This window comes from Oreochromis aureus, linkage group 19 (assembly GCF_013358895.1).
Source record: "Oreochromis aureus strain Israel breed Guangdong linkage group 19, ZZ_aureus, whole genome shotgun sequence".
In the NCBI taxonomy this organism is placed as follows: Eukaryota; Metazoa; Chordata; class Actinopteri; order Cichliformes; family Cichlidae; genus Oreochromis; species Oreochromis aureus.
The window spans coordinates 9,249,546-9,262,121 of NC_052960.1; the positions used below are offsets into that span (position 1 = coordinate 9,249,546).

Here is a 12,576-nt window from a genome sequence, read left to right on the forward strand (position 1 = left end):
ATCTAATCAGCCAATCAAATGAACAACAAGTTAGTGTATTTAGCCCTTAGAACTGGCAAAAACAACCCGAAGCAATGACATTGGCCTGCTGCTTTGAACTGATATATGAAGGCAACAGTAACTCAAACAGTCATTAAAACCAAGGCATGCAAAAGAGCATCTCTGGACAAACAATACATCAGTCTTTAAAGCAGATGGACTACAGCAGCAAAAGACCACACTGGATGCCATTTCTGTCAAGTAATGAGGCTAGACATGAAAGTATGGATCCATCCTGGCTTGTATCAGCATTTCAGGGTGGTAGTGATGGCGTGATGGTGTGGGGGAGTTTTCTTGAGATACTTGGGGCCCGTTAGTACAAACTGAGCATTTAAATGCCACAGCCTAACTTTTATCTATCTATCTTCAAAACTATCTTCTATCTTCAAAAGCTGCCTCCAGCAGGATAACACACCATGTCACAAACCTCAAATAATCTCAAACTGGTCTCTTGAACATGACAGTGAGTCTATTGTACTCAAAATGGCCTCCACGGTCACCAGATGTCATTCTAATAGAGCAACACCATATGGTGGAACAGGAGATACACATCATGGATGTGCAGGTCACAAATCTGGAGTAACTTTGTGACGCTGTCCAGTCAGCACAGATCAAAAATAAATTAAAAAGAATAAAGGAAGTTCTAAAGGCAAAAGCTGTCCAACTGGGTACTAGGAAGGTGTTATATTGTTGTATTATATTCATACACATACACTCACTCACTCGGGCAATTCAGCACGCGAAAGGGAAGAGACAGCAAATAAATCTCTCTACCCACCAGGAGATTTCTCCACTTGACTCTAGGACAAGGGCAGAGGCTGGCAGGGCTCCTTATACTGACAAACTGCTTTATCGACTTCTGGATAAAATCATTTCTAAGCAGAGAAGATTTGGCACAAAAATCCTTATTTAAACCTTCCTGTCTTTAAATACAAAGCGGGATAACCTGAGTCCTCATGGAGCAGACCTCCCGCACGCACATAAACTGCGTTATTCATTTACAGGCTTTGTCTCTGGACACTCAATAATTCTGATTTAGAGCGATGTGGAGATTGTGCTAGTGAAATGTGTTTGCTTAGGCAAAGCAAAGCAAGGTCCATTTTTCAAACAGATGCTGTGTTGCCAGACTTTGACGTGCTGTTGATCAAATGTTGCAAGCAGGGGGAAGCGCTCTGTCATGCAGCTCATTTTTAAAAGTGTGCAGAGAAGCAGAAACTTACAAACCACCACTCCCTTCTTGTGGTGCGGCAAACAAAAGAAAAACAAAAATGCTGAAGCGATATAATGCGATCATGTCATTAATGAGCATTAAACATTTGCAGTCTTAAAAAGACTTTTGTTTCTTGTAATCCCATTTGCATGTCATGCATGAGGGCAGGATGCACTTGTTTAACTTTAAAGGGCAATAAGTGTGCACAGCAACAGGTTTCGGCCATGATGTGTTCAAAAGTTACACCATCTTTTTAATGGGTCTATCATCTCAATCCTTTTGTTGTGTTATAAAGACAAACACATGCACCTATATACATCCTCACAGAGTTCCTCTATTACTAACATTTCTGCCATCTTAACTGCAGAGAAGGCAGACAATGTTGCAGTGATTACCCAACAGCTGAAAGCCATTGAAGTGAAGCGAAAAAGAGAGCGATCAGAGGGGGGGAGAGCAGGTTTAAAGAGGGAGAAATTAGGATGGAGGGAAGCAGAGTAAAAGAAAAAGAAAGAAAAAGATGTAGAGGAGTGGAGGAAATACTGAGAAAGTGAGGGTGGTCACAACAAGCATAGGAACAAAGAAAAAAAGGAGATTAAAAATTGTTTTGCTAAGGCTGGAGCCTCAGTAACAATGGCCAAAGTGAGACGTATAAAATGGGGCAAGCGTGTTATCAAAGATACTGCAGACAGCCATCTTTTGTTCATTATCAATTTGCCCTGAAGAAAATCACGACAACAATGATCACATTGTTACAACTGTTCCTGACTTCCACTTGTGTGGGTTTCATTTTTTTTTCAAACTACAATATTTGTTTTCTGAGGGTTTTGTGTTTCTTGTCTTTCAGTTCCTGTCGAAGGAAGAGAAATAAAATTGAAAAAGAAACAAAAACAAAAAATAAATAGAGCAGAAATGCAGATATCCAAGGCAGGCCTGGACGACGTTGATTGAATTTCATGTCCACACAAAACTGAAAGGATTACATTGCAAGCATTCAGCCTTTTTCCATTTATATGTACAAAAACAATTTTCTTTTGGGAATCCTAGTGCCTGGCGCCAGCATAACCTCTGTATAATAAACAGTGCTAAATAATTTGGATGTGAAGGAACCTTGGCGAGGACAGCACTAAGAACACTTGAGTATGAGTCTTTACAGGACAAAAAATGTTCTTTAGTGCAAGGACACGTTTAGCTCTGTGCTGGCAGCCACGCTCAGGAAATATGACCTCTCCACCTCCCACTCTCCTCAGCTAGGTCTCAGGCCTGCTACTGAACCTGCCACCACCGTCATCTCCATCTTTATTAACTTCACCGTGGATCGTGATAAGAGAGTATTGCGTTTTGCACACAGTCACTGCCTTAAAAAAAGAAACAGAAGTAATCATATGCTATGTTTTTGACCCAGTTCTCAAAACGCCACCTATAAAGAGCAGCTCAGTTTTGCTGGGTTCAGATTCATGATATCAGCTTGATTACTGCCTGATGTGGACAAAGCTGGGCACTTGTTTAGGCTGGAGATGAAAGCGAGCATCGTGTACAGCAGTCAGTGTCACAGAAAGACTTGCATCTTGGAAAAATTGTGGAAGACTCAAAACAATTCTGTCACTTCTGTAAAGTTGACTGACGTGAGTACAGAGTGCTCCACCAGCTGTTTAGACTTTTTCCCCTGCTCAGCTTTGCAAAACTGGAAACAAAGCAAAGCAAAAGATGAATAATGATGCTGGAGTAGCTAGGTGGAACTATTAAACACAAGACAGCCAGTATCGTAATACTATCTGGTTACCATTGGCTGTTTACACTCTTTTCCTGAACTTCCATCCAGTGACATCAGGCATCCCGTGAAAGATGGCAGCCATGATTGATCAGGGACCAATGGAGATCTGTCATGTGTCTCAGTCATAAAAAGACAAGTCTTTATGACTAAATGGACACGGCAGCCATTGTAACAGACAATGATATTCTGTACTCTGAGCACAGCATTATGATTTAAATGTCAGCGTTTAAATCAGCACTGTGATTTTTATTATTATTTCCTGCTAAGGCTCCAGAATACTGGTTTGGCGTTACGGAGCAGGGCAGCCTTGGATGGAGTGAAATCCCTAGCTTGAATTATTACTGCAGTCCACCTTTGGTAATTGTAACGGTCTGTGTAGACACTAACAAATATTATCTGGACACTTACTGTCATCAGATGAAAAAAAACAACTTTATCTGTATGGTTTCTGTGTTATTGTGAATTTGAAAAACGACCATGATAGTATCATTATATTTGCTTTTGAAATACAGGTGTAGGGAAGAGGAGAGGGAGTCTATTACCATGTAGAAAAGAGTTACACAAGGTGTAATTTAAAAACATCAAAGCTATTGTCAATACTGTTAAGTACAACTTCTTAGTAATGGGTTGGGCTGCTTTCATTGTTTTTAATGTAGATTGTACAAGTTGCTGGGGACGTTACTCAGAGATTTTCATCCATACTGACATGATTCGTACCACATCCATGGTATGAATCTCCTGATCCAATAAACCCCCAAGGTTTCTCTATTGGAATGAGCTCTGGTGACAAGAAACCAAGAAATAATTGGAGTGTTCACAAAGGTAGGGACATGGTTAGCTTCAATAATCAGGAAGTCTGTGGATTTTAGATGACGGTCAGCAGAAATCATTACTCATCAGACCAGGCAATATTTTTTCAGTCTTCTTTTGTCAGATTTTTGGGTAGCCCGTGTGGCTTCCAATCTACTAAAATGTTCAATGTGTTGCATGTTCAGAGATGTTCTTCTCCATACTTTTGGTGTAACAAGTCATTATTTGAGTTACTGTTTCCTTCCCATCGTTTCGAACCAGGTTGGGCATTCACCTTTAACCTCTAATATTAACAAGGCATTTTCTCCCAGAGAACTGCAGCTCATTGGATATTTTCTCTTTTTCTCACCATTGTCTCCAAACCCTAGAGATGGTTGTGTGGGAAAATCCCAGTAGATCTGAAATGCTCAGAGCAGCCTGTCTGGCACCAACAATCATGCCACATTCACATAACCTTTCTTCTCCATTCTGATGCTTGGTTTGACCTTAAGCAGGTCAACTTCACCATGTCTACATGTTTAAATCGACAGCAACAGATTCTGAAATGCCCAGAGCAGTGCTCACAACTAGTGATTTGCTATTGTGGCTGCTAACGTAAAGGGGTTGAATACAACCCGCTTTTTATTGGATGGTCTTAAATTATGTAAAGACCAGAAATCTAATTTCTGTTTTCACTGCTCAACTCCTCTGATGCTGATCTGAATTAGGCAGGGACCGTGTGATACAGCTGTTATTCTTTGGTAGCAAAAGCTGAGTAAGCTAAGACTGCAGGCACTATCTTGGCACTAGTCAGCCCCTTAATGTGAAAACATTACCACATGTCACCACCTTGAAGAAAAGCCACTGTGGCTCTGTTATTGTTGCTTAAGGCTTCATCATAGCGTACTTGAATGCAAAATGAAGAATGGATTTGCACCGACCAAAGCACACTTAATCACCTTGGTAACCATCTCAGCAGGCAGCTCTGTTGGACGTGGCTTAAGAGTGAGCAATGGATTAAATGGATGTGAATATAAATACATTCTTCATCTACTGATGTGCACTGAGACAAGGTGCTGCAGGAGCATCTCTCAAGGGTTGAGGCCTGTTTTTGGGCAGAAACATGTAAGACTGCGGTGGGTAAAGCCCTAATTTAACTTTGCTGCTAATGGCATTACTTTTGGGGTGGTCAAAAATTGGCGATTTAACAGAAGACCCATTTGATTTAAAAAAAATCTGCAGTTAAGAATGGGTTACGGAGAGATAGTCACAACATTGTTACTAAACAGTGACAGTTGCCTGCCTGGAACATGCTTGGAGGGAGGATGCCTGGCATCCACATGCTGTGCAGTATTTTAACATGGGCTCACACAGACTTTGCACAAAGGTGCTGGGAGAACAAATCACTGAATGGAACATTTACTTTCTTACATAAACCTCTGTCCAGTAATATCTGCTGCTATGACCCCCAGATAAACTCTCAGTCACAGCTCAGACAAGACACCACTATAGCTCAATACTCTCAAGGCTGGTCCTAACACATACTGACCAAGCAGCTCTTCCCTAGCTTTTATACTACCAGGTGGCTGATTCTCAGGAGAACCGGATGGCAGCTGAATTCAAGAAAGGGGAAGGGCCACATGTTGCGAAAAAAAAGTGTGTCTGCGACTGGTTGGTAAGTTGGTTGCTTATAGTTTACATGGAAGATGTTGACTTCTCTTGAAACACTTGTTATTTATTCTTGAAGGTGTAGTGAAACTTGGAAAAAGTGCAATGCAGACCTGAAACAGACTTCAAAGTAAAAGTTGCATATTTGCAGACAAGTCAGCATTTTCCATGCAAACTATAAGCAACCACAGCAACCTGTTAGTGACTGCCAGCAGACTCTAGCAACCCCTTGCCAACTGCTCATGGAGTACACACTTTTCCTTAGTGACTGATGATTACCATGGGCATCACTGACTCGTTTCTAGACCTCAGTTAACAGAACTGCAATCAATTTCATAGCAATTCTCAGCAACCATTTGCAACCGGTTGGAGAATACAAATTTTCCTCATGACCGGTAGTTACGAGATGGTTACAGGTCTCTAGGCCTGTGTGACTGATTCTTTATAGAGCCAGTGCATGACTCAGAGTCTCACTGGTTTGGTATTTATAAATTGCCTGGTCAGGACATGAGGCTCTATGTTGTTAATTGTCATTTATGTCCAGAATAAAATGCACATTAATGCATTTTTTCCCTTTTTGTGCTCACAGGCCACATAAAATGTTACCAGAGGCCACCATCTGGTTTGCAATGAACACTTCCAGAACCCTGTTCCACATATTTCACATTTTAATTTAGTAGTAGTAATTTTTTGTATATGTGCTGTCTGTATTTGGTTTCCCAAATCTGTTTTTTTCCTGTACTGAGTGTTTTTCTAATACTTTTAGAGAAAGTTCCCTCTTGTGACCAGGAGAGACAGAGTGCTCTGGAAGAGGCTCTGCAGAATCCACGTGAGGGCATTTTCATCCCCGAATGTGGGCCTGGAGGCCTTTACAAGGCCGTCCAGTGCCACCAGTCCACAGGCTACTGTTGGTGTGTTCTGGTGGACACGGGACGCCCCATTCCTGGAACCTCTACCAGGTAATATTATCAGAAAAATCACGTAAAGAAACAATATCATTTATTATAGTAGTTACAGATGTTTTTTAAATGATTTGATATGTCTGTCTGTCTGCCGTCATATGAATAACTGACATGCTAATAACAGGACTAGTGAAATGTGTCAAAAACAATAATCTGTCTAATTTTAAACAGGAGTGCTCTACGGTAGTTAATTTGAGGGCATCTGAGAATGAATGATTATGGAGTCATAATCACCAATCTTGGAATCCATTCCTGAAAAGCACATATTGCTTCCAAAATTTGAGGCAATCAATCCCCCAAAATAATTCACTTGGATCAACAAAGGAAAAGCTCAAGAATAACACCTTTTTGCTGTAAGTCAGACTAAAGTGGTGGACCCACTGACAGACTGGTCAGTTACATTTTCCAAAAAGTTTCCGATCCAAGCTCTCTTGCCAGTTCACTTGCCAAAGCAATTAGTTCCAAGATGATGTGAATTTCGGTTAGCTAGCTATAAACACTCTGTTTCTGGAATGACTTTGTTTTTAGTGCAGTTGCTACTGTTTACATTGCTTTGAGGAAAGCACAGTATTTTTTGTGCACAAGCTTCATGTTGGGGGATCTCTGAATTAAAAACACGTTCGAAAAAAATGATTGTTCACTGCTCATGTTTTGTTTCTGCAAAATGTTTTCGTGATTTGTAATCAGAAGATGAATATTACAACTTCAAACAAGTGGCGAGACAAAGACAAAGAGTGGACTATAAGCATGCACTGGTGAAGAGATGAACTGATTTTGTTCCTGAAAGGGAATCATCATTCTCTCTCTCCAAGAGGCTTAATGCTTTACAAGCTGAAGTAAAGACATTTTTCAAATCTAAAGATATGGTCTTCTGTTTGAATACACAAGCTCAAGTTTAGTTTCAAATCAATAAGATACCAGAAGACTTATTTATTTATTTTTTGACAGCCTAGGATAAATCACTTGCACAACAGGAAACTTTAGACAGAGCAAATTCTGATCTGCATTTCAGAGCTCTTTTATGAAAACCCTGAGGTGATTATTCCTTCACATAAAAATACACTTGGACTAGAACTCATGTCATACATCCCAGTTTCTCTTCTCCAAACAGCAATGTGCAGAGTCATCCATCAGATATCCCCACCTTGGATCAGTGGCTGTGCAGACTGTGTAAAAAAATATAGAGTTGATAACTTGCTTTTGCTTAAAAAAAAAAAAAAAAAAAAAGACAAATCAAACACATGTGCTCAATTTTCCATCGTATCCATGAACCACTGATATAATAGCCAGGAGAAAACGAGTCATGCCACGCGTAATGCTGAACAGTTTGTTATGGCTTTGAAAAAAAAGCTCTGTGCACTTCAAATCCAATTTATTTATCAAGCTATAAAGAAAGGTTAATCACGGTCAACTAAGATGAAGAGAGGGCATACAGATCAAAGACAAGAAAGCAAGAGGTTGTAATTTTAAGAAGTCAGAATTTGAATCATTTGTTACATGTTGCAAATGAGATCATGGAAGACTAATTGGATTGTGGTGGTTTTTTTTGTTTAGTTTGGTTCGGTTTTAGTTTCAGGTCATGATTTTTTTTTCTTTCTCTAGCTGTTCAAATCTTTCGAAATCAACTCCTTTGATGTCTCCAATTTTTCACACTTTGCTAAGACAGATTTACTCTTTTCCTCTTCGGCTTCTATCTAATGCAGCCATGTGCTTGCCTCTTTGTAACAGGTACCAGACGCCTGAGTGCGATGGAGCTGCACGATCTCGAGTCTCGGACACAGAAGAAGCATTCCAAGGCAGAGAACTGCCAGGTCACTTCACTTTTTCACTGCAGTTCAATCCAATTTGGGTGTGGGAGTACAGAAACTTTCCATTTATTATCTTGTAGAATTTTTATAGCTGCTTTAGAGATTAAACTTGCTTTCCAAATAATAACTGTCAGTGGACTTTAATATCAAAACACTAGCTTCTAGCCAACAACACAGCTTAGCTGAGGGGGAAAACATCAATGTTTACACCCTCTCACCCTGTCACTGGCACTGGCCGCTTGTCATGGGTAAATGGAAGCTTCTGTAGCATGAAGGGATTGGCAAGTGTGGTTTGGTAGAAAGAAAATGATTTTTACATGAATCTGTTCACAACAATGTCTCTTTGCTGGAAGGAGAGATTGCTGCTTAAGTTTTTTAAATTTATTTTTTGGCACTTTGAGCACCACAAGGAAGGCGCGTCATATTCAAGAGAACTTCTAAAGTCAATATTGCTAAAACAGAGAAACTTATACCAAAATGTAATGGAAAAAAAGCTCTTTATAGCTATTTAGATGAATGATATAAGCAAATAACAACTGAAAAATATTATATATACAGAGATGTGGTTTGTCAATGTATACCTGTTTGTGGCTGTTGCAGAAAAAAAGCCCAGGTCCTACATAATAATCCACATGAATTCTGCTTTTAAATCCATGTTAAAGAATGTAACCTGGAAAGTTTTAAGTATGTATGACTCAGACTGCCCCCTGAGCCAGAGGTCGTAACATAGGCTCGTACTCCTTTGCCCTTGTTACTGCTCACTTACTTTTGTTGCCCCTCTGTTTCCCCATCATTTAAGGCTGCATTGTAACTCTTATTTAATTCCCCATCTGGTGAGTTTACAGAGTCAAGCATACTCCTGACTGTGCAGCAGATGTGTGGTATGTTTTATGGAAGGTGTTAGTGTTGTGGGGTGTGGTGGCAAGGCATGTGGGGGGGCTGCTGGTGGTGTTGGATGCTGCAGGGAGCTGAGTGTAGATATTTTTATGTACTGTAGAGGGATGTTCTGAACCGCCACAACAAAGCATGATATTTCATGGCTGTCACATCAAGGCAATGGTGAAAAAAGAATGCTTAAGAGGGCAGACTTAACAGCATTTGGCTACAGGTTCAGCCTCACCAACTACACATAGTGACAATATCGCCTCTGTCCTTTTGAGCATATAACAGCTCTTCCTCTAAGACCAAAGGATGAGATCAATTAAGTTCAACTGTAGTAAAGCCTTAGAATCCTGTGGCTATGCTTTGAATTGTTTAGGACCACGCAATCTGTAATGTGATAATGGTAAAGACCACCAAACGGTAAAGCAAAATGACACTTTTCATGAATCAGCAAATGCCTTTAAATTGAAAGGTTGAACACATCCACACACATATGCCACCAATGCAGTATTTACAGTGTCTGCTCTGTAGGTAAAGCCTGACTTCTGAAGCTGGCCTGTCACAGATATACTAGTATTGCTGCATATATTTTTCAACATCCACTAGTATTTAACTTCATTTAAGGTGTTAAGAGCCAAAAAGATTTTTTTTTTTTTTTTTTGGGGGGGGGGGTCTCATTTGGAGTCTCTCAAGGGTAAATGCCCTTCTTTATGTTTACACCTGCAACATTCATATTTGTGGCAGCTTTCATGCGCCCGCAGCTTTTTTTATGCTGGCAGACATCCTGAACCACCTTGCCTCATAAGCTACATACAACATAACAGTTTGCGCTTCATAACACCCAATTTAACACTTGGATTAAAGCACAGCGAGGTAGAGATTCTTCAAGCTTGTCATGCTGTAGGAAATGCTAATTGGATTCACCTGGCGGGGCATCAACCCGCCTCCCACAGACCGTCCTGAGCCAACACAAAAGGAAAGAAAAGACGTGAATGGCGCATAGGACGAGGAGGCCACAAATCCTCAGAGAAAGGGGGAGGAGGGGATCTACAGAGAAAGCCTGAGAGAAAAACGAAGAGACTGAAAAAAAGGCAGAATAGGAAGATTAGTTTACAGTGCAGCTGCGTTTGAAGTTTCCCTTTAAGAGACACAATTAGGAAGGAAAATTTTGCACGGGTTTTGCGTGCTTTTAAAACCATACATCTGGGCAATTAAAAAGAGCTACCCAAGGTGTTCAAAATTGTGCCATAAAAGTTAACAGGTCTGCACTGCTCAAGAAAGCTCTCTCATCACAGCACACTTCTGCCCCACCTCACCCATGTGCCTCAGCTCTGTGTTTTTGAAGTCTAACAAAACAGCCAAACAATGTATTTCACCTCTGTTAAAGCATATATTCATATGTTCATGTTTTTCACCTGGTCACTTTTAACAGATTTACTTGGTCACTAAGCTCTATATAAGGTTTGCTTTGACGGTGTAACAGACGTTTTCTATTTGACATCTGTCACAGTGGTTCACTGGTGTTGAAGGTTTAGAGGCTCTTCATTGCGGCCTAATGGCTCAAATTAGTTGTGGTAGGTAATTTTGGTGTATTTTTGTCTTTTATTTGCACCAGGCTGCCCTGAGGGCAAGAAAGTGGAATTCATTACAAGCTTGTTAGATGCCCTCACCACAGACATGGTGCAAGCCATAAACTCACCAGCCCCCTCTGGTGGTGGGAGGTAAGTAGTGTCACATACCACAGAAGACTGACATATTGACTGATTGTTCGTGGAAAACTTTGTTTCCCTCTGGTTTCATGAATTGCAAACGCATAGTATTTCTATGACACACAATGTGAAGATCTGGACACTAAACTTCAGGAGTTACTTTGCATCGGTGCTAAAGATGTGTGTATGATGGATCTGAACGATATTTTGGAATAACAGTGTCCATATCGTTAAATACTGTAAATGCCTTTGAGGAAATATCAACTGTTATCTACTTTACATTTTTCTGGCATAACACAGTATATTTTTCTTTGGTGATAAGTGTTCTGTGTTTTTCTGCTGTGTGGCCAGCCAGCTTTAATCTTCAGGGTGGTTGTTAAAATGCTGAATACAGAAGCATTTCTGTTAGAGGACTTTTGAGAAGTAAAAAGTAGAGAAAGTGCACCAAAGTTGTTATCTTGCCATAATTCAAAGACAAGAAATTAAATTCAGGGTACATGGATAAGGACATCCTGTTATATTTTGTATTAATAAACTTTTTATAGAATGTACGATAGAAACATTAAAATAATCATAACTATAAAAGAGCAACCAGACAGTACATCATTTTTTTTAATAGTAAGAAGCTGTGGATTACTGTAGACACTGCAAAATGTGAGCCCAGTCCTGGAAAATTTCTCTGCTAGTACTTTACTGTAATTTAACAGTAAATTTGACCAAGTTGTGGCTATTGATGTGGTGAATGTCCTAAAAGTATTTCTGCCCTCACATTACTTTTTGAAGAGTTTCCATCAGATTTATTTTTCAGTTTCTATTGCCTGTTATATCTACTCAGGTTTGTGGAGCCTGACCCCAGTCACACTTTAGAAGAGAGGGTGGTGCACTGGTACTTTGCCCAGTTGGATAACAATGGTAGTCAAGACATCAACAAGAAGGAACTAAAGCCTTTCAAGAAGTACTTGAAAAAGAAAGCCAAACCCAAGAAATGTGCCCGAAAGTTCACCGACTACTGTGATCTGAATAAGGACAGAGCCATTTCCCTGCAGGAGCTGAAAGGCTGCCTGGGTGTCTGCAAGGAGGGTAAGAGAGGAAAAAGGAAGCTGAGGAGAAAACGAGGAAATCAAAATGGCTGAGAGTGCTGTGCCAGCAGGGTCATGCAGTAAGACCATGACTGGCCTCCTTCAGCAACTAGACAGAGATGCCAGTTGGCATTAGGAGCTCATCTGCAACTGTTTTATGGCTTTAATCTGTTGTTAATATTTCATTATTGTTACATAGTTTAATAAACATAATTATGGTTTCATAGCTTAAAAATGTGAAGTCAGTCACAGTAAGACAGTAATTTTAAGTAAAAGATGAAGTAACTGTAGTGCAAGTGACAAACAGTTGAATCAGTTCGCAGTCCAAAGAAGGCTAATGCACTCAGCACCCACTAATGAATATTTAGACAAGACTGATGCATTAACCAATCCTAGACACACACAGTCTGGGCAGGAAAACTGAAGTACTAATAACAAGTTTGCTCCTAATAGAGACTATTAGTATTTGTCAAACAAGCCTAACAATGATGAGCTCAGAGCAGCTGCAGTTCAAATATTTGTGAAGAGTAGAATTTTACTTGGTGTTGAATATTAAAAAATTATATTTTAAGCATTAATAACCATTAACAGCCAAATTACCCTATGCACTTAAAATATAACATTTCCTGTGTGACCAAAAAAACAGGACCCAACAAACC

The 12,576-nt window shown here is 40.0% G+C and overlaps 2 protein-coding genes across 10 annotated transcripts in view; one reads left to right on the forward strand and one right to left on the reverse strand.

Moving 5' to 3' along the window:
- The window catches only part of ccdc177 (coiled-coil domain containing 177), a 79,046-nt gene that overhangs the window by 50,506 nt on the left and 15,964 nt on the right, over positions 1–12,576 (reverse strand). The gene's annotated exons all lie outside the window — the stretch shown is intronic.
- The window catches only part of smoc1 (SPARC related modular calcium binding 1), a 56,975-nt gene that overhangs the window by 33,191 nt on the left and 11,208 nt on the right, over positions 1–12,576 (forward strand). For all 7 annotated transcript variants that reach the window (XM_031733490.2, XM_031733493.2, XM_031733489.2 and 4 more), the window contains 4 exons: positions 6,244–6,436; positions 8,168–8,250; positions 10,745–10,850; positions 11,674–11,918. In XM_031733490.2, the coding sequence (XP_031589350.1) occupies positions 6,244–6,436; positions 8,168–8,250; positions 10,745–10,850; positions 11,674–11,918 (627 nt within the window). The remainder of the gene's footprint in view (positions 1–6,243; positions 6,437–8,167; positions 8,251–10,744; positions 10,851–11,673; positions 11,919–12,576) is intronic.